Source organism: Choristoneura fumiferana, chromosome 13 (assembly GCF_025370935.1).
Source record: "Choristoneura fumiferana chromosome 13, NRCan_CFum_1, whole genome shotgun sequence".
NCBI lineage: Eukaryota > Metazoa > Arthropoda > Insecta > Lepidoptera > Tortricidae > Choristoneura > Choristoneura fumiferana.
Window position 1 is genome coordinate 20,695,830 of NC_133484.1, and position 22,551 is coordinate 20,718,380.

Below are 22,551 nucleotides of genomic sequence, written 5' to 3' on the forward strand. Positions count from 1 at the left end.
TCGAAAAAAATCCAAAAAAAATCTTTAGTGAAAATATTTATGTTATTAAGAAAAATTGAATATTAGACCCTAAGATGGTGCAATCACAACTCATAAGGAAACTGTAAGTCTCACATTATTTTAAACTTGGTAATCCAAGGTGTACCCACACTAACATGCAAAAATAGTGATTATTTGTATCGCCATCACGTTCTCGTGGAACTAATGAAAGAGCAACGAAGGAAAACAAATGTGAGTAGGTGTACGCCATGGCTGGGCATGCGCGGCGGGCGGGGCGCGGGCGGGGGGGGGGGGCCGAGAGTGCGGAGCCCGTGTCGGCCCGCTCGCGAGCCGCAGCCCACGTGCCGAGCCTCTGCCGGCGCCCTGCCGGAGCCCGCGACGCCGGAGCCTCCAGCGTCGCCGGCGCGCGCCCCAAGGTCCCGCGCCTCGCCCGCGTCGCTAACTGTTGCTTCAGCAATCGATACAGCCGAGTGTGCTTTTGTTTTGGTCGCGAGCAGCCGAGCGTGCCGCTGCTACGCACTTGCTCCTCCGCGACCGCTCCGGCCGCCGCCGCCGCCACCGCCTGACCCAGCACGACTACCTAACCGTAAGCATAATAATTACAATAATATCGCATAAAAGCAGCTCACATTCAAGAGAAATACTACACAATAATTTTATGTCTTATAAAAGTAAATTGCGACGCACTTGCGACGCAGTTACTCGTGCGTGTTGTTGTGAGATTACTTGACGGTGGTAATGAAGAATAATTAATTAGTGCATGTTGTAACGACAAGGCACTGGATTCGGGGTGATTCCGGTTGCATATTTTTTATTTTATTATTTTATAATTTATGACGGTGTAAGCATTCTACACTTCCATTGAACGTAGATATAGTTTAGATATAGTTAGTGTTTAAGTATTGTAACTAAGGGACCCCATACACCCCTGTATTTTTATTATTGTTATTTTTTGTATTTTTTTTTCTTAATTGTATAATATAGTTTTTAAGTATTTTATTTGTAATTGTATTATTATGAAAAAAATTTTCTGCCAAGTTTCTTGCGGCGCATTCTTCTTGGCAATGATGGTCTTTCCGAAAGTGACGTGTAAATGTGCCCATTGCGGCCTATTTACTGAATAAATCATTTGAATTTGAATTTGCATGTTGAGGGCGGTGCCGGTGCACGCGGTGTTAGGTCGATAGTGGCGTGGCGACGGTCGCGGCCCCTGCACTTGGCACTGCACCGCTGGCTGCACGCCGCCGCCGCGCGCCGCCGCCCGCCGCCCGGCGCCCGGCGGCTGCGGTGGCATCGGACGCGGGCCCCGCGACCACTCCAGCAGCTCGCATAACACTACAGACCACCCACACAATCTTTGCAATGCAAAAGGAATTTTCTTGTGCAAGATACTGTTGCAAAGTACTGAAGAAACGGAGTCCTTCCGGCAGTCGCTCCGTCTGCCGTCAGCACAATGGGAACCCCGCTTGCGGCGCTTTATTAGTTATTGATGGGTAACGATCGCCTGCCAGCTGGCCGCGGCTCACGGTTCACGGTTGGGGCTCTCGGTACCGAACCGGCCTCACTTTAACACGGCGACATCATTTTGCTTTCGTAAATCGTATGTATATTTTAGTGAACATGAATTAAAATAAGTTTCACATAGTGAAACCTATATTTGATTATGTTAAGTATTTATTGTTATTTTGATGATTGATGATGATGATAAATGGTCAGAGCTCTATATATGTACTTAGTACAAAATTTCAATTAATTTTGGAAGTGGAAAAATAACCACATGTAAAAACAGAGTTGTAAGATTTGTTTATTGAGGTACCTACATTATTACTTTGCTGTATAAGTACAGCAACCAGTGCTGCAGTGACATATTTTCGGCCTCATTTGCCTTGTCTGAAGGTGAGATAAAGGTTAATTGCTGGACAGTTTAACAAAAAGCTGGCCCACAAGGCAAGCGTGCAAGGGTTGTGTAGAACCCAGGACCTTTTATGAGGTCATGTCGTGTATCGTATTCCACTTCATGTCGCTCTGTATAATCTGAAGAATCAAAGTACTATCACCATTACTTATTCTGTGCCCAAAGGCTGCATATCATTGTATGGGCAAAATAGGGTTGGGTATACGCGGGGTGAACAACCTGGTTATTGGCACACGTTTATTGAGTTTTCGCCTTATTGCCTTGTGCATAAGAATGACAGTGCCGACAGTTGGAGGAATGCCAGCCGATTCCAAACATTCAGTAGTTTACTGCATTTTCAGGATCTCGTATTGAGATGCACCATTTACAAGTCTTTTATGTTTCGCATTTGTTTTAAAAGCCCTTCGTCATAATTATGTTATGCGATTTGGGCCTATTTAATTAAGTCATTTCTCCATCCTGCTTTATTCCATTAACCATCAGGTCTGTACCTACCTACTGATAGCTGATAACATTCCAGCCCTCCAATAAAACATTTCGAGTCTTAAGGTATGTTTCCGAATCGTTACAACAACATGTCAAGCCGTGACAAGTGTCTCGTGTTCTAATTACAATTCTATCAACGTGGAAGTATGATGAAGAGAGAGCTTAGTTAGTAGCCTGTGAATAAACAGTAAGTATATACTGACATAGCCATGTCTCTGATAGGTCGCGTGTAGCTACATGTTTCCTTAATGGTGAAACCTAAAGAATGCGTCAATTATTCTCATCCCCCTGATTGGTGCATGAAGGTCGTTTTGCTCTCTTCGTCGTCTGGGTGTCGAGCAAGTTTCCACGAACATCTAAAACTTTTCATCTTGCGTCGTCGGCACTTCGCGAACCCCAGCCTTGCGGCCGGTTACTCGCATTCGACGTTCAACTGCAAAGAACAGCCAACCATTAAATCTAATACACAACTCAGTGTTCTTAATAGTCGGCGACTACTTAAAACCTTCCGTTGTGCGATAAGTGTGACAAAACGCAGGGTAGGTAGGTACAACATACTACATTATTGCTCAATTTACAAAACTAGATAAGGCAGGCACTCTCGCGATCTTGTGAACTGACGAAACCTAATTTACGTCGTAAATCAAAATACTTAGGTGGGTACTCTCTCGCAAAGTGTTCAGCGATAGGTAAGTACGTACTTTTACCAATATCACCCTCCGTAATGGAATCTGAGCGCGATAGGGCGCCGACGGCGTACCGAGTACCGGCCTTCAAACCATCTCAGCGTACCTACATTAGGAAAGTACGAAAAGTATAGGGTGTATAAGAATACTTATATTGTTACAGTTTCCAAAGTACTATAGTACTTACTACGTACTTATTCTTTGTTAACTTTGTGTATAATGTCATTACCTATGTATCTACATTTAAGTATAAGCAACAAATTTCAAGTTCGATTAGAAGCGAGTAAAATTCTACTTGCAAGAATTAATTTTGTACAAAGAACACGCATTTGCGGAACGTTAATAAATATGAAAACATCTAATAGTTTTTCTTTACCAACACAAGCTGTTTATATATTTGTTAATCTGAAATAGGTACCTACCTTACGTGGGTTTAGTTTGTGATGGAATCGATAGTTATTGGAGCGACAACGGCGGATTCCATTAAGTAGATGGTAACGAGGTCAGTCAGATTATGGCTGGAATGTCACGATCACGAGCTTTCCCGGCCGCAACGCCCGCGACGCGACGGGTCACCCGCGCGGCCGCGGCCCGCGACGCTCGCAGCTTCTCGCCCCGCTCGCCGCCACTCATATCAGAGCTGTCATGTCACCTCTGTATCCCCGGGGAGACGTTGTGTGAGCTGTGAATCTCGCCCGCCCTAGTTGTCCGTGAATATTCATGGCCGCTCAACTCTGACGAGGCGCGCGGCTCATTGCTCGCTGACCTCGCTTTGGGGTTGGTTTTATTTATGAGCAAAAAAGAGATATCGATAAATAAGCGACATCACTTTTAACGTGTCGTCGTGTTATGAGATGAAGGAAGTGGAAGAGGGTCCGAAATGAGATTACATTACGCTTCGGCCCGGGGAGGGGAGGCTTGTGCTCGCAATCTGTCGCAGCGGACGCGTCACGTGTGTGATTGCTGGTGCTAGCCGGTTTTGGAGTAAGAAATACTGATTACTGAATCCAGAGGGCCTTGGAGATGCAGTCCTGTTCCATATCTTAAGGATCTGGTACTGGTATAGTGCATTAATGTAGGTACATGATAATTACTTATGCCTTACGGAGGAAAATATCGCTTTTTCTATGAAAATTTATAGCTACACAATAATACGAGTAGAGGCAAAACTTGCAGAGCTCCGTAAATTTGCGGAGACATTTTTAGGTATTCTTCAGTCCCTCGCCAATTGACGGTTCAACAACCTGTTAACACAAATAGCTGTGCCACGAGAATGTTAGTTCTCAACATGAAGCTCAACCACCTGTACCTTTGTTCAAATAGGTGTAAATGGTATACACCGCCCCGCTTATTGGCCACAGGCCCAAGTTGTCAAAAATGAACAGCTATACGTAGTGATGTGTAAGAGCCATTTGCTACTTATATTTGCAAAGATTTCGTGTTTTCTATCACGGTGTCGGTTCTTGGCGTACGAAGTATGCACATGTCCGAAGGCTCAAACCACAAGCAAAGACCAGTGCTAGCCAGCTACGCAATTATTTGCAAACGTGTACATACGGGGGATCGCTCTTTGCAAGATAATCTTTACAAATTTTGTACCATAATTTAACTAAGTATACTTACACATATTCACATCGTGTCTGGAGTTAACTCAAGAGACATTGATTAGGAGCAAAGAACTGCAAGTGGACCATGTGACGATACGATCTGCAAATGACGATCACCTTCGGATGTAGAAGATTCGATCTGAAAGTGGAGACGGTACTTATTGGTTCTCGCCAGACCTTTGCGCTGGTTTGGATAGTCTTTTAGAGACCGCGGCTGATGCAGATTCGGGCCCAGCCAGTGTCTGCTTACCCGTACATCTTTACACGGCTGATGCAGATTCGGGCCCAGCCAGTGTCTGCTTACCCGTACATCTTTACACGGCTGATGCAGATTCGGGCCCAGCCAGTGTCTGCTTACCCGTACATCTTTACACGGCTGATGCAGATTCGGGCCCAGCCAGTGTCTGCTTACCCGTACATCTTTACACGGCTTAGTTTGACTAAGCAAATCATTACAAAATAATAAGATATATTAATTAGTTCAAGTTCAGAAAAGCCCCTTTTCAGAAAAGGACCTTTGCTCTGTGAGTCTGTGACATGGGAGCCTTGTTGCTGTTATTCCTTAATTGTTTCCCAACAATGTAGCAAAATTACAAAATTTCTGTAATATAACGATACTCCTCGTGTACCATTAATCCATATCCATACTAATATTATAAATGCGAAAGTGTGTGAGTTTGTGTGTTTGTATGTTTGTGTGTATGTTTGTCCGTCTTTCACGTTGAAACGAACCGACGGATCGACGTGATTTTTGGCATAGAGATAGTTTATGGGCCAGAGAGTGACATACTTATACTTTTTATTCGCTTTTTGTTCCCGAGGGAACAGCGCGCGATAACCGAATTCCACGCGGGCGAAGCCGCGGGCGAAAGCTAGTTACTTATATATTCATTTCTTACACGTTCCAACATGTCGTGTCTCGTGTCACAAGTCACGGCAAGGACGAGGCCGGATGGCGTGGGTGACCTTTCCAGCGTCGAGCTGCAGCAGGGCTACTACGAAACTCGAAAATCGAAGTTCGTTCGTATATCGTACCGTCCCTCTCACTCTCGTATTAAATAATATAAGCAAATGAAAATGAAATGAAAAAAGTTTATTCAACACACACATAATAGTTACAAAGAAAAGTTACAAAAATAGTTGAAATACAAAATATGAAATAAAATATAAAATAATATATAATTTTATATGTGTGAGTGGAAAAGGTCCCGCCTCAGCATAAATGCGGACTCCTGGGATTAGAGCATCTAATATCGGACCTTTTTTCCAATACCGGTATTTTTTCGATACCGAAAATTCAAATACCGGTTTTCCGGTATTTCGATATTTTTTCGATATTCGTATTATTAAAGTAAAATAAATGATTTTCCCGCAACAAAACTTTCCGGTACCGAAAATCTTAAGTAGCTAAGATTATTTCAAATATGTCTTGAACTTTATTCGTGTTAAAGGCTTAACAATCAAAAATGTATCACTCCGATAAACTAATGTTTATTGATTCGGTCGAAACGTTGGCTGTGCTTGAGGCTCTCCAGCGATGCCGTATTGACTATCGGTATATCGAAGTGTTGAAGTGTCTGTATAAAATCGCCACTATGTCATTCCGAGTAGATACAGGAACAGACTTCGAAGGCGATTCCCTTGAAAAGAGGCGTAAGCCAGGGAGATGGCATATCTCCGAAACTGCAGGGCTACTACGAAACTCGAAGTTCGTGTCGTGCGGTCCCTCTGACACTTATACTATTTAATACGAGAGCGAGAGGAACCGCACGACCCGAACTTCGAATTTCGAGTTTCGTAGTAGCCCTGCTGTTTGCTGCCGCTTTAGAAGACGCCTTCAAACTTCTGGAATGGAAAGGACAAGGCATCAATATGAACGGCGAATAATACGAGTACATCACTCAACTTCGGTTTGCCGATGATATCGTGGTCATGGCAAAGTCGATGGAAGAACTAAGCACGATGCTCGAAGGCCTCAATCGAGTCTTCCAACGGGTACCTAGGCCTCAAAATAAACATGGACAAGACGAAGGTCATGTGGAATGTCCATGTGGTGTCGTGTGGTGTGTTGGTTGAGAATTAGATTCTTGAAGTTGTTGACGCGTATGTATACCTGGGACAAGCCGCAATTAGGTAGGTCCAACTTCGAGAAGAAGGTCAATCGTCAAATCCAACTCAGATGGGCAGCGTTTGGGAAACACGGAAATGACTTTTCGTCCAAAATTCCTCAGTACCTTAAGACGAAAGTGTGTGTTACCAATGTGTGTTACCAGTGATGATGATGACATATACATATATCCGAGACGTGGTGATTACTATAAGTAGGCCATATGTTTAAATAGGCTCAGAGTTGCTCAGAGAACTATGGAAAGAGCTATGCTTGGGGTTTCTCTACGGGATCGAATCAGAAATGCGGAGACACGTAGAAGAACAAGGGCCACCGACATACAGTACACTGTACTGAGTACAGGGCCGTCTTTCACCTATTAGAGGCCCTGGGCACAACATGCTACATTCGGTAAGCCTGATTTTCAGGCGAGAGTAGAGTAGCTAGATTATCGTTTGGTAATGGAGGAGAGACTAGGGGGCCCCAAACCATCGCGGGGCCCTGGGCGCTTGCCCAGTGTGCCCAGTGGGGAAGAGAGGCCTGCCGACATAGCCAAGCAAATTAGCTCTTTGAAGTGGCAATGGAGGACGTATAGTACGGAGAAAAGATGTCCGTTGGGGCCGAAAGATTCTCGATGTAGAACTGCGGATCGGCAAGCGCAGCGTAGGACGTCCACCAACGGGATGGACGGATGACCTAGTTAAAGTCGCAGGTTCACGGTAGATAGGTAGGAACACACTACTAAAACGCGACGCCATGCTACGCCACCTGACCCTTGTCAGTAGTACTAATAAATCCCATGCATTACTATATGGCCAGGTGCAGATATAAGACACGGCACGTGATGACACGCGGTTTTGTCATAGGTACCTATCAAGGTATCGTTGGTAATCTTTATAAATCGTAGATTCTAATTTAATTTACTTTGAATAATACTATTAATAAAATAAGTAATTAATTTGTGACTTTTGAGAGTGTTGAGAGTACAATACTCTATTAAAAACCAAATAAATATTATTTAGAGATTAATATCGAAAATATCGAAATACCGGTATTATACGATTTCAATATCGGTTGTGTTAATATCGGAATTTTGGTCCGATATTCCGGTTTTTCGATATTATCGAATACCGGTATTCATGCTCTACCTGGGATGGAGTCAGCGCTGGTCTCCCGGCGGGAAGCGTCGGCGGGATGGTAAGTAGTTGATGGTACGATACGAACTTCGATTTTGGAATTTCGTAGTAGCCCTGCTGTTTGGGCTGCCGCCTGCCGCCTGCCGCTGCCGTGCTGGCGTGCTGCGCGTGTGCTGCGCTCGTGCGGCGCGTCGCGTGCCGCAGGCCGGCTGCACTTCCGGCCCTCTGACCCATACTGCTCTATAACGACACGCGACCCGTCCCACTGGCCGTACTTTATGGCCAACACTGCGGATGCACCCCGATTAAACGAACAAGTCATTTGTTTTATGTTTACGAGACAGCGTCACTGATATATGTGTCTGTGTGCCGAAATAAGTCGTAATATATAAGCCAAAGGTAAAGAAAGTGTACATAAGTAAGAGTGTTGCATGCGTTATGGTTGCCCTCAAATTGTTTTGTGCTCGTTGTAAGTTGCCTGTTAACTGTCTGAAGGGCACTCGAAATTTTCATTCAAAAGCTCAGAATTCAAAAGTGGTAAATTAAGTATTGTGCGAATCTGTCAATTTTGTTGAAAACTTTATTATTAGCCTACCCCAATGAAGACCAAAAACTGCCTCTCAGGGGAAAAAACTTGTGTAATAAATGGCTTGTGTAATATACTTAATTCATTCATAACATCAAACCTACGTGCTAAGTGCTACGCATACTGACTACTATAAGTATACACGTACGCATTCGCTGACTGCCACACGCGCAACTGTGTCTATGCCTACGAATAATAATTCTTAGTTAGTTAATAGAATTATTATTCGTAGGTCTATGCTTAGATTTCACCGGCTAAAGTGGCGGCGGCGCAGGATCTAAATTTAACGTGGGCAAGATACATTTTGCAAGGCCAATGTAATTTAATTTTCATTTATCTCAAAATAAATATTAACACGTGGTATACTCTTCGCCAACTTGGGAAGTCCTGCATGGCTACTACGAAACACGAAACTAGAAGTTACTGTCGTGCGGTCCCTCTCGCTCTCGTATTAAATAGTATAAGTGTCAGAGGGACCGCACGACACGAACTTCGAGTTTCGTAGTAGCCCTGCAGAGGGACTGCGCGACACGAACTTTGAGTTTCGAGTTTCGTAGTAGCCCTGCTGGTGGTCGGGCGAGTAATGACGCGTGGTGTCGCTTGCAGGAGCGGGCTGACGCGCGCGCTGGTGCGCCCGCGCTCGGGCAGCCCCGCGCCCCCAGTGCCCCGCGGCCCCCGCGGCCCCCGCAGCCCCCGCGGCCCCCGCGACCCCGCCGGGCCCCTGCGCCATCTGCACCCCTACGTCAAGAGAACATCCGACTTGTAAGTACCGTGCGTGAACTGAACTCTACACTACACATGTGACACGGCTGGCAATACCCTTAGTTCAAAATAGTGCTGACTGCTGGAGATCAACGTTTAGGGATAGGTACTTATGTTATTTTATTTGCTGATTCTTGAGGGTTGTTCCAAGTAATAAAGTGTCTTGTACTTACTCCATTTCTTACTGCGGTGGCGGGCGAGGAGAGACTACTGGCTACACCGTTTAGCTAGCGCGTGTCAGCCATATCGTAAGCTGTAAGCAATCCTGAGACGGCTAGGTGGAAGTGACCGTGGTCAAGGAAGCCAGCTACTTTACGATTTGCCCAGTATTTTTATTAGGGATGATAATTAAATGATGCCTATTATAATGAAATGCGATGTTTCATGAATATTCATGATATAACTATAGTTATAGCATTCCTATAGGAATTTCTCTATTTTAAAATCTGCCGATCACATAGATGCGATTTAATGATTATATATCAGCCGATCTGTTTCAACCAAGCAATACTCGGAACATCGCTCGCTGCAATATATGTATAGGTCACCGGTTTACTTAACTAGGTACTATCAGCCAAATACGTGGTGTATCAATTTTAAACAAGTTCCTATCAAATGAATATGTCGCTAAAGTCGAACTTTCAAGTTGACAGACACGTCTATTGGCATTATTGTTTTGTGACATGCAAACGATTATCAACTTTAGGGTGGTAGACCATACATTTGGCTGATGGTACCTACACTTCGTGGCAGCGTCCACCCTGCGCCGTGCCGCCAACTTGTTGCAAACTTGTAACTTGCTTGATGCAAGTGGCAAGTGGAGGAATCTGCTGTAGTAGTCAGGCAGGAGCAGGACAGCGCCCTGGCCCTTTGGACCGAGAATGAAACAGAGGGTGGTAGGTAGTTAGCGCGAGCGCGACCATCCGTTCCGTGATTATTGTAGTGATCGTCACATAATTTGCATAGTTCTTCCTAAATTGATTATTGTCGTTGTTGTTGTTGTTATGTATGATGATAGTCGGCTGTTCGTGGTGCAGGTCGAGCGTGGTGGTGGCGCCGCTGGACGAGGCGGTGGACGACGTGATCGACCTGGGCGCGCCGCGCGCCGTCCGCGCCGCCCCCGAGCGCCCGCCGCGCCGCCAGCCGCGCCCGCGCCGCCAGCCCTACACTCCCAACCCGCGTCTGTACGTTGCCTCCTCGCCCTCGCTCCTCGGCGCCCTAACTCGTATACAATACAGGGCGTAACATTCATAAGTATGCGTGTTTGTAAAGTGACAAGTTTGTTAAAAGTAAGTATATTTATCAAATGATCATTTGTGATATTAGCAGTTTGTGATAAGAAGTGGTTGTGAAATGAATAGTTTGTGAAACATTGTTTATGAAATGATCATTTGTAAGCGTTGTTTGCCAATTGATAGTAAACCTTCCCGAACAGGATCTTCGTATGTCTTAGTTTCAGACTTTCCCATACCTACTGACCGATAGGTATGAATGTTACACCCTGTGTTTTTAAACGTATAGTGCTATTTAAACCGCGTTCTAGACGGATGTAATCCAGCATCCCAATTAGGGTGACCTGGGTGGGAACTTGGGTTTCCATCCACGGATTGTGTTTCGGCTACAGTTTACGAGTATATCCACGCGTCAACACGCTCGCGAATCAGTAGCGAGTCGTTTCCTGGCATTTGACACCCCAGGAGAGGACTCGCATCGTACATCGTAAGTAGGTACTCGTATCGTGTTGTAGAAATGGCTCCGAATTTGCCCAGAAAAAGTGGGTCTTGCTTTGGCAGTTTTGTCCATGATGATAAATAAATAAAAAATGGATATTTGATAAATAAATAGAAAATGGCATTGGTTAAAGGAATGACCGATTCTTAGCTATTGAAACTTATCGGAGTTACTGGACGTCAACGATATATTTAATTGATTACTTACATCTGCTGTCTACATAGATGGTAATTGGTAACAAGCAAGGTCACCTCCGTTGGGACGCTAGATTGCCTGGATAACATCCGTCTGGAACGCACTTGAAGCGACACATTGTCGCCGGCCTCTGCCGCAGGTACCCTGGGCCGGAGCGGAATAAGAAAAGTAGCACGAAGCGCGGCGGGCGGTCGCGAGCAGCCAGCGCGCAGCGCGTGCGGCGGCGCCCGCGCGTGTTCCGGCGGCCCGTGCCCAACGCGCGCCTGTACCGGCCCGCGCCGCCGCGGCCCCCGCCGCCGCCCGCCGCGCCGCGCGCCGCCTGGCCCCCGCCGCCGCCGCCCGCGCGCGCCCTAGACACCGCCTCGCGCGCCGCGCTGCGCCTCAGCGAGCGGCCGCCCCCGCCCCCGCCCCCGCCGGCCCCGCCCGCGCCGCGCGACCGCCGGCTCGTGGTGACGCTGCCGGGCGTGCCCGAGCCGCCGAGCCCGCCGGCGCTGCGCTACCGGCCCGCCAGCGAGCACTTCCGGCTGCGCACGCTGTCGCTGGACACGGAGTCGGGCGCGTCGACGCCGCCGCCCCGCCCGCGCGCGCGCCCCGCCCCCGCCCCCGCCCCCGCCCCCGCCATGGACGCGCCACGCCGCCACTCGGCGAGCCCCGAGGACTGCTCCGAGGGCAACTCGCTGTCGGCGCCGAGCGAATTCCTGGCCGAGGTGAGTGCCGGTGCGGTGTGATGCGTGCGCGGTGCGTGGAGCGGCCCTTAGAGGCTGACGGCTTGCGCGGGTTGCAGTTCCTGTCGGCCATCATGCAGCGGCAGTACGCGGAGGCGCTGAAGTACTGCCGGCTGATCCTGCAGTACGAGCCGCACAACGCGACGGCGCGCGGCTTCTACCCGCTGCTGCAGCAGAAGCTGGCCGCCGCGCACAGCCCGCGCGCACGCCGCCCCGCCGCCCCCGCCGCCCCCGCCGTCTGCCACGCGCCCCGCTCAGGTGACACCACGGAAATGAACCTACTACAGAACCTACTGAATCAGTCTTTTTTGAGTAATTTTAGTAACTATTATTTTGTAGACTGTTGAAATCATGAATTGATAAAGTAGAGTGAAAGAAAGAAACAGTTTGTTAAAACAGACACAAGAAAATATATTTTTTAATTGAAGGCTCTATGTGACAGGCACGTCGAGCAGCAGCTCCGGCGAGGAGGCGCCCGCGGCACGCCGCGCTTCACTAAACGTATGTGCACACATCACACAGCAAACACGGCACATCTCCGTCTCGAGCTCTCCCGTCTCAGCAGAGCTACTACAAAACTCGAAACTCGAAGTTCGTGTCGTGCGGTCCCTCTCGCTCTCGTATTAAATAGTATAAGTGTCAGCGGGACCGCACGACACGAACTTCGCGCCCGCGCCCGCGCCACAAAAAATCGTAATCACTCCAGCATCGCCAGTTTTTTTTTTCAAATCATGCATAATCGGTTGATGCCCAATTTAAGTAGATGGTGCTAGAAATCGGCGCAGGCGTCGGTTGGCGGAGCGCGGGGGAAACGGGCGCGAGCGATGTTTTTCAAAGCTTTAAACCCTGCTGCTGTCTATGCTGCTGGTATGCCGTGTGGTATTAAGTTCGCCTCACCTACCCCCAGATTATATCACGAGTTGCGGCACGTTGTCGCCGATGATCGATCACTTAAATAGCCCGCAATGTAACGAGCAGCCCCGGCTCTGGCAAGGTGGAGCAAGAATTGTCTACACCGCTTCCGCGTTGCTGCATCCGCAGCCGACGTTGATAATGAAACTGAATCTCTCGCACCATCTAACTACTTACCTACTTACTTTGTTATGCTCTTTATTGTAAAAAAAACATAAATTATTATATCAACAATATTATCAATATTATTATTATATGGTCTCTTTTTCTGGTTTTTCTGTGCATCAATGTTTCAGTTTGTATTTTCGATATGGATTTTATGGGATGACCGTAAAAGTAACAAAATTTGGAGTTGAAATAAAACATACAAAAAGACTCCAAAACCAATCTTATATTAATCACTATTGGTAGAGCTATATTGTCGATGGAAGGTTTCACAGCAATTCACAGTTTATCGTTTGTATGTGTTCAAGTGGTGGTTATTGAGTCATGACATGATGTGTGCATGTGTCAGGATGAGGTGATGGAGCAGGATGCAGATTCCCTGGCGTCGAGCTCGTCCGCGGCCGCGGCGGGCTTAGGCGGTGCGGGGGTCGGAGGGGCGGCGGGGGCCGCGGGGGCGGCGGGCGGCGCGCGGCGCAGCGCCAGCTCGGGCTCCGTGGCGTCGCAGTCCTCGCTGGAGCTGGACTCGTCGCCCGACCGCAGCCCCGACCGCAGCCGCCGCAGCGACCCCGACCGCGACCCCGATCCCGACCGCACCGACAGTCAGTAGACCAGCTTAAAACTCCGTTCTCTTGCCGACTTGTCCGTTCCTCGACACCCTGTGTAACACGAGGGAAGAGTCCCAAAGCAACATTCGATGATGATGATGATGATGATGCTGACCATAGGATGTACTGAATAACGATTAAGTTCAAGGCAGGCAAAATACCACGCACTTGTGCTAAATATTTGTTGAAAACTATAAATGAACTGAACCTTTTTATATGACGATGGAAATGTACGATGTACCTACATGTACCTACACATGCTGTACCTGTCTACACTGCAGTAATTACACCATTTGCCTAAATCAATACAATGCATGAAATGTAAAGTAATAGGTACATTATGTTATAGCTAGAATCTTGGTTACACCCTATGAGGTTTAGGCGCCTTTTTAAGCGCGTTCCAAACGAATGTAAACCAGCCTCCCGACAGGGCTGACCTTGCTTGTTCCCATCTATGTGTGTAGACAGCAGAATGTCGAGGATGTAATCCGTGTAGTGTAGCCGACACACAACAATCCGCGGATGTAAACCAAGTTCCCGCTAACGCTTGACCTTAGGGTCACCCCTGTTGAGACGCTGGGTTACATCCGTCTAGAACGCACTTTTTAAGTTAGGTACATTACTTACATTACAGAACCCAGTTGGGTTCAGCTAATGTAGTCAGTAGTGGGACGTGTTGGTTATGTGCAGGCGTGACGGCGTCGGTGTCGGGGTCCGGCGGCGGCTGGGACAGCTCGGGCTCCGCGCCCAGCAGCGGCCGCGACGACAACGGGAACCCCGCGCCCGCCACGCCCGACCCCACCTGTCAGTATCAATGACCCCGCCCGCGGCACCACCACTCACCACCCACCACCAACACAACTTGATCCAGACGAGAGTCGTTCGTCAATCTCTTCTGCTTGCTGCCTAACTTCTCCATAGTTGCATTACATTATTTTTCTTTTTCTTTAGAATTAAGATAATAGTTTGAAACACGATCACATGCATTTATAAATACTACACTAACTGCTGCATACTACACTAAGCTGGCTCGGCAAAGGCTTATCGCCTTTACATATAAAACGTAATTTACATTGAGTAGATACCTACCTAAATATACAGGGTGATTGATCAATCCAAATGGGTCAGTAGGGAGAAATCAGAAACTATGAGAGATAGCGAAATCTGTTCTTAGGAACCATGGCTTCGATTTTAGATTTAATAAAAATGTCATTCAATTTTTTTTATTTAACTCTCATACATAACCGGAAATCGAACCTGGTCCAAATCTCTGTAAACTATATAAATTCTTCACATTTTTTCGTCGTTATTGTTGATTGTGAAGATCATAATTGAAATAAAGTTATTTTAAAAGCTTAACTTTTAACTTGCAATGTGTGTATGTATGTGTATGTACATATGTACGGGTCAAACCTTGCAAATTAAATTTGACGTACTTTCAGTAATCATTAGTGGTTAATGGGATCGACTTGAAATTTGGTATGGAAATGTAGTTTAGTTGAAAATGCAAGTACAGACAAAAAGGGCAGTCAGCAAAAAATAAAAACTTAATAATATACTTAAAAGACATTATTAATATTTTTTGCTGACTGTGCTTTTTGTTGACTGTACTTGCATTGTTAACTAAACTACAATTCCGTACCAAAGTTCAAGTTAATTCCATTAACCGTTGAGGAGTTCCGACCGATACCACCCAGGTATGCCAAATTTGAAGTCAATCCGACCACTGAAATTTATTTATTTATTTATTCCAACAAAAAATTAAAGCATTACAGTAAACACCAATGCGCTGTAAAATTCAAATGGTACAAAACAAAAAGACATAAAATAGGTAGGTACATTAAAAAAAAACTATGAATAGTTAAAAGATTTTTGAACGTCGTCTTCGTCGCTACCCTAAAACAACGGAACACCACACCCTCCAGCCAGAAGTCGGAGCGCAGGAACATCTGCTGGTGCACTTGGAGTCTAAATGAGCTGAAATTGTTAGCCCTTTGAGACACGAGCATCGACATAGTTTAGATAGATTTTGAGCAGGTTCGATTTCCGAATCTAAAATCGAAGCCTTATAGTTCCTAACGATCATAATGATAACTAATAGTCATAATATCATAATCAACGCGGCACTGGATCGACACCAAATCACAGTCAACCCAATTGTAGACCCGCAATGACGGTGCACCGTGACCGTGAGTAGCACAACCGAGAAGTCACGGCTACGGCTCGGATCTATCACGCTTAGGTACGGGCGAGGCAGTGCTGCGACCAAGTATCAAATAACCACTGATAGATCTTTGACATGCAAATTGCATTCTTAAACTTTTTATCTACACCCATATAGTAAATCCTCAATTATGCGTTCAAAAACCATAGGTAATGACCAGCATTACGACATTGGATTCTATTATGAACACGGCTGTATCGTAATGAGATTTCATACATCATTACAGCACAGGGGGGGGGGCGACCACGTGCAGCAGCAGGTCGTCGCGGGCGCAGCTCGTGGGGCAGACATACCTACCTAGTTCTCGTTAATGCAGGTCATTCTCAATGGTTCTTGAACACATGACAGAGGATTTAATAAAATAGATATAACAGATATAGCTAAAATTTTATGCAACTGTATCGTAATAGGGTCCTTTCATAATAGGGTCACATGAGTCGTGTCAGTCGTGTCACATGAGGATGTCGTAATGTTGGTCATTACCTATGGTTTTTGAACGCATAATTGAGGATTTACTATATGGGTGTAGATAAAATACTATTGCAGTCGCGGACCACTTTCACAATTTAAACAATTCCACGGACCCCTGTCAAATTTTTTTTTTGGAAATTTCCTAGTACTTGAATATGTTTACAGACTGATCATTTATACATACTCTCATCTATAGACTGACCTACTGTGGAGCCCTGACACACCCCACTTTAAGAAACCCTGCCCTAGCCTAACCTCCTAATTAAGTTGCAAGGTCGAGATTTATCTGCAGTTGGGCGGTGTTGGTTCTTGGTTCTGTCAGAGGGGTGGCTGACGGCTGGCTCCGTCGGCCTACCATTCCGCGCTGAAACGTATACCCACAGCAGAATGAGATGTACCATCAGCCAAATATGTGGTCTACCACCCTAAACTTGATAACCATTTGCATGTCACAAAACAATAATGCCAATAGACGTGTCTGTCAACTTGAAACTTCGACTTTAGCGACATTATTCATTTGATAGGAAATTGTTTAAAAATTGATAGACCACTTATTTGGCTGATGGTACCTGAACAGTAATAACTGCAAGTTACTGCGTTTGTGCTTCAGTGACTTGCTGAAAGAAGGAGATACTTTTGCGATGCAGTGGTACGGTCAGCATCAAAAGTAGCTGGTTACTTTTTAACTCTGTCACAGTAACACATTTGTCAATCTTGTATGGCGCTAAGTACGTGCGCCTTAAAACGACAAAGTACAAAAGTAACCAGCTACTTTTGATGCTGATTGTACTCCTCATTTACATCCAGATGGAGTTTCATACAAATAATACCGAATGGCGTGTGTGTACAGAGTATCGATCCTGCGCCGAGTTGATGCGGGGCATCAATGTACTGTAGATGGTGGCTACTCGCACCTTCTGCACCAACCGTGGCCGTGGCCGGTGATTTTGACTTGCAGCATGTGACATGTGACATACAGCTTCCATTGCACTCACACTAGCAGCGCGTCTATGGCATAGCCGTTCGATAACTTTAGAGTTAGGGTACACTTTATAGCTGATACGGAATCCGGATATAATGCGATCGCGAATTACGGTTCTGACGCCGATCTGAGTCAAGATCACTGACCGCGGCGGGTAGTAGCCATGACATGACAGTGCCATGGCCGACGCAACCCAATATCACGCAATAGCCCTCGGTCAAGGTAGAGCGAGATCGCCTGCACTGCACCGCTTGCGCAGCTCACACAAGGCGCAACCAAAATTTTACTTTGCACTAGAGACCGGAAAATCTTGCTCTACCCTAGGGCCGGCGCTGGGTGAAGGGTTCGTTATAGTGGCCTGTGGTCTGGGGCGTACCTACTGTTTGTGCACTCGTTGACGGACGGTGTGTGTGACGCGTGTTGCGCAGGCGCGTGGGACGCAGAGAACAACGCGCCGCCCCCGCTCGCGCCCGCGCCCCCGCCCCCGCCCCCGCGCCACCCCGCGCCGCGTCCGCTGCTGCTGCAGGTGCGTACACTGCAATGGTTTACTATCATTTGGAAAACAACGTTTAACAATTGATCCTTTATGATTGGTTTTTTGGAATCTTTTTGTATTTTTATTTCAATTCCAAATTTAAATTAAATTTAAATTAAATGACAACACAAGCTGAGATATGAGGTGCAGTGCAAGGAGAAATTCGTGTCTGTATCGTTGTCCAGCGGTGGTGTAGCGGTATAGCACACGGCACGGAATGCCGAGGACCTGGGTTCGATTCCCAGCGCTGGTCTTATTTTTCTGGTTTTTCTGTGCATCTATATTTCAGTTTGTATTTTCGATATGGAATTGATCATTTCACAAATAACGTTTCGCAAACTATTCATTTCACAACCACTTCATATCACAAATGATCATTTGATAAACATACCTACTTTTAACAGACTTGTCACTTTACAAACACACCATACTTATGATAAATCATCATTTAAAAAATGACCATTACCCAATCAACTCATTTTTTAAACTAGTTATTTCACAAAACATCAATTTATAGTGATTATTTGACAAACTATTTACATAACTTGTTTAAATTGATAGGATTTTCTCGTAGGAGGTTCTCGTGGCCCGTTTTTGTTTCGCATTCCTTAAGGTCGCAAAGGTACTGACAGTAGGTAGTTAGTTTTTCTATGAGTCGCAGTTCTAACCTAACCTGACCCACTGTACCTACTAGCAACAGTTCGTTTTTTAGTAGGGTCGCAGTCTAACCTAACCTATAACCAACTTTACTGGCACAAGTTAGTTTTTCAAAGGGTCTCCGTTCTAACCTAACCTAATCATTTGTTAACCAAGTTAACTTGAGCTATAGCTAGGCACCTCTAATTATTCTTAAGAAAGTGTTTACCAAATGATGCATTTTATTAAACGTTTTTTTGCCTAACGTTGATTTGACAAACGTGGTTTTTCCAAATGACGAAAATAATAAATGAATAGTTTGCCAAATAATTATTTGTTATTATTTATACCTATATGATGGTTTGTCAAATAAAGAGTTTGTGAAATTATTAATTTCCGAAACAAAAGTTTGCGAAACGTTTGTTAATTGAATATTTGTTGAAACGTTTGTTGCCAAATGATTGGATACCACGTACCACGTACCACGTACCACGTACCACGTACCACTACACTACACCCGCACTTTGTTGACGGGTTGACGTCCACTACGGCCGGCTGCCAGCTGTTGCCATTGCACATTGCACACTGCGCGGTACAGGTGTAGAGATCATGCAGTCCACACCGGGACGAACCGCTGCATTTAGGGATTCCTTTTCGATCGAAGAAATGGAACCCTCATAAGATCACTCCGTTGTCTTTCCATCTGTCACAGCCAATTTGTTTCGAACTACTTAGCCGATTGAGTTGAAAATTGGTTACACATTGATTGTATGTATCTACTTGTGTCGGTGTCTCAAAGACGCAATGTAACGTAGGAAAATAGGTATCTACCTACTTAAATGGATTTTCAGTTTCACGCGTGTTTCACTCACACTTGTTCAGTTTCCATTGAGAGGAACGTCAAACGAGTGATGTACCTACCTAGGTATGTAGGTACCATCAGCCAAATAGTGGTCTATCAATTTTTAAACAAGTTCGTATCAAAATAATATGTCGCTAAAGTCGAACTTTCAAGTTGGCAGACACGTCTATTGGTATTATAGTTTTCTGACATGCAAACGATTATCAACTTTAGGATGGTAGACCACATATTTGGCTGATGGTACAGTCACTTATGTATTAATATAAAAACAATAATATTCCGCCACAGCGGAACGTGCAAAAATATCTAACACGTATACCGGCCATAGAAAGAGTCGTATCACATATTTATGCACGCTTTTAAATAATAATAAATACTTACTTGTGATGAATAGATATCATTTAATAATATTGTAAATCTGTTTAAAAAAAATATACCTCGTTGAGTTTCTTGCCGGATTCTTCTCAACAGAGGTGAACAAAAAAATCTACCGGTAGATTTTTTTTGACATTCATAAGTGCTTGTTATAGCCTAAATTGAATAAAGATATTTTGACTTTGACTTTGACTTTGCTTTTTTGTCTTAGTCGTTTTTAGGGTTCCGTAGCCAAAATGGCAAAAACGGAACCCTTATAGTTTCGCCATCTGTCTGTCTGTCCGTCCATGGCTTTGCTAAGGGACTATCAATGCTAGAAAGCTGTAATAATATATATGTGCCAATTTGTAGAATAAAATTAAGGGTACCTCCCATAGACGTAGTGGGGGTGTTTTTTTTTTCTCATCCAACCTTGTAGTGTGGGGTATCGTTGGATAGGTATTTTAAAACCATTAAGGGGTTGCTAAAACGATTTTTCGATTTAGTAATCTGTTTGCAAAATATTCAACTTTAAAGTGCAAATTTTCATTAAAATCGAGCGTCCCCCCCTCTCTAAAATCAAAACTGGTGGGTGGAAAAATTTGAAAAAATTCAGTATGATAGTAAGTATATATCAAACTTACAAGGAAAACTATAACGGTTACGTTTTCTTGAGAATTATTAGTAGTTTAAGAATAAACAGCAGCCTATAAGGTATAAAATATACCTAAACTTGGAATATTCCGTACAAAAAAAGAAATACTTAGAAAAATATTACTTAATTTTTTCGTAATGGCTACGGAACCCTATTTCGGGCGTGCCCGACACGCTCTTGGCCGGTTTTTTTGACAGCCGTGCTGGTATGGTGGTCACCAGTAGTCGCTCTACCTACTCGCCGAACGCTAGGCACGTGCTTGCACCTTGCCACATACCTACCTTGCGTAAGCACCTTGCCAATAAGGGAGCGACTTCATTAGATCACTTCACTTGTGGATTAATTGAAATTAATTGAATTGTAAGAAAATTTCGAATGTAACCCAGATATCCAGGAATCCAGGCCCCTCAGTTAGGTATAACAACTCGTGTGTGTGTTCGCAGAGCGAGGAGTCAGCGGCGTCGCTGCGGCGACTGCGCGCGCAGTTCGCGTGCTCCATCAAGTGAGCGCCCGCAGCCTCTCGCCTGGCGCCCAGCGCCCCTTGTGACTCGTCATGTTTATAATGTTGTACTACTGAACACTGTTATTCGATACAATACGCCTTTAATTGCCTGTATTTAGCTCGCGTTTTTTCTTTCATTCAAGGTCTCTCCCCATCCCCACTACACCGTATCATGCCATGACCGTAATGAGAACGTGTCAGGAACGGACCGTCAAGTAGAATTCATACTTTTCAATAGAAATAATATATTTTAGCCTGACACGTTGCTGTTTTCAGGTCACGGTCATGATTATGATACGGCCACGGACGGTGTGCGGTGTGGGGCAGAGACCTTTAATAAGTTTCTTCGTAAAGTTGATTAGGTATCACATAATACTTATTTGTCACAACTTATGACAGTTGTAACTACAAACACGTATACTTACTTGTAAATTCACAAAACTTTGTAAATCAGTGAGCGCAGCGCTTTCTGATGAATTGCGTTAAACTAATGTACCTATATAGCTCTAAATGAGCAGCGTTGCACCGTCCACGCCACCACGCCACGGCGAGGCAAAGCTCGCTGAGGCAGTGCGACATGCGGCTTGCGGCATGCGGCAGTCGTCGCGAGAAATGAAAATCTGGTCAAAATCTAGATTTATTGACGCATAATTCTCGAGTATTTGGATGATAACTTGGTACTTTACCAGATAGAAACACCCAACTCAAGTACTACTTATTATGACATGGTTTAGGGACCTTCCAAAGATGTACTAGTTCATATAAAGAAACATATCTATTTGATGTTGTGATACTATATTAGTAAAGCCGTTCGTTAGTGAGTCTCACCCACCTACGAGTGAGAGTGCGAGTGCGACGGACGCATCGGCATCGGCACGTTTGACGCGGCCAGGTGCGGTGCCCGAGCCCGGTGCCCGCTAAACCGCCGACTCTACTTGTAACTAAGTACCATGTATATAAAACTTAGCTATGTGGTATACGAGTATGTACCTGGCATCCAACTGAACAGCTGCAGAGAAATGAGCATGGTAATGTTTAAAAAATTATACTGATTTATCTGAGTAATAATGAATGATTGATCGTTTACCTTTACTTGCCCGAATTTCAATTGCCATACCAATGTTTGCCATAAAAACATAAAATATATAGAACCGTGCTGTTTTCAGGATTTTTTTAAATGTCATCTTATAGAATGCAGTAGGTTAGGTTAGGTTAGTTTAATATCAACTCTGAAGAAATTACTATTTCAGAAATAAATCACTTTATGACAAATGAAAATTCCAGAAAACGATACATTCGGGCATATGAAATTCGGGCAAATGATAGAGAACCGAATTTTGAAAAACTCAGAGGTGCGAGCCGGGGTTTTTTGCGCATTACACATACACATAATAGAATAGCTAATTTAAGTTGAAACAAAAGACGGTGGTAAACGTAACAATAAGATACATTTAAAACGCACTGGATTTAATTAGTAGGTACTTAAAAGATTTTATATCAATCATGGTTTTCAATTTACCACGAGCTTTGCGGTGAAGGAAAACATCGTGAGGAAACCTGCACAAACCTGCGGAGCAATTCAGTGGTGCATGTGAAGTTCCCAATCTATACTGGGCCCGCGTGGGAACTATAGCCCAAGCCCTCTTGTTCTGTTCTTTTTTAGATTTTTATTTAATTTATAAATAAATGGAGATTTTAAGTCTGGTGGCATC

The 22,551-nt window shown here is 45.0% G+C and overlaps 1 protein-coding gene across 3 annotated transcripts; it reads left to right on the forward strand.

Annotated features, from left to right (window-relative positions):
• LOC141434309 (uncharacterized) lies at window positions 1-20,953 on the forward strand. Of its 3 annotated transcripts, XM_074096713.1 has the most exons (10): window positions 1-103; window positions 9,130-9,285; window positions 10,323-10,469; window positions 11,351-11,918; window positions 11,996-12,194; window positions 12,379-12,437; window positions 13,363-13,612; window positions 14,309-14,422; window positions 17,724-17,821; window positions 20,781-20,953. In XM_074096713.1, exons 1-10 carry the CDS (start codon window positions 75-77, stop codon window positions 20,841-20,843), a joined length of 1,683 nt encoding a protein of 560 aa, XP_073952814.1. In that variant the 5' UTR covers window positions 1-74; the 3' UTR covers window positions 20,844-20,953. The 3 variants fall into 3 exon arrangements, with proteins under 3 accessions (XP_073952814.1, XP_073952816.1, XP_073952815.1); XM_074096715.1 differs by lacking the exon at window positions 17,724-17,821; XM_074096714.1 differs by lacking the exons at window positions 17,724-17,821; window positions 20,781-20,953 and adding an exon at window positions 17,620-17,716.
• Window positions 20,954-22,551: the final 1,598 nt, after the last annotated feature.

Coding starts and splice junctions, on each gene's coding strand:
- LOC141434309 (XM_074096713.1), top strand. CDS start 75: ATGGTGCAATCACAACTCATAAGGAAACT. Junction 9,286..10,322: donor GTCAAGAGAACATCCGACTT/GTAAGTACCGTG, acceptor TTCGTGGTGCAG/GTCGAGCGTGGTGGTGGCGC. Junction 10,470..11,350: donor TACACTCCCAACCCGCGTCT/GTACGTTGCCTC, acceptor CCTCTGCCGCAG/GTACCCTGGGCCGGAGCGGA.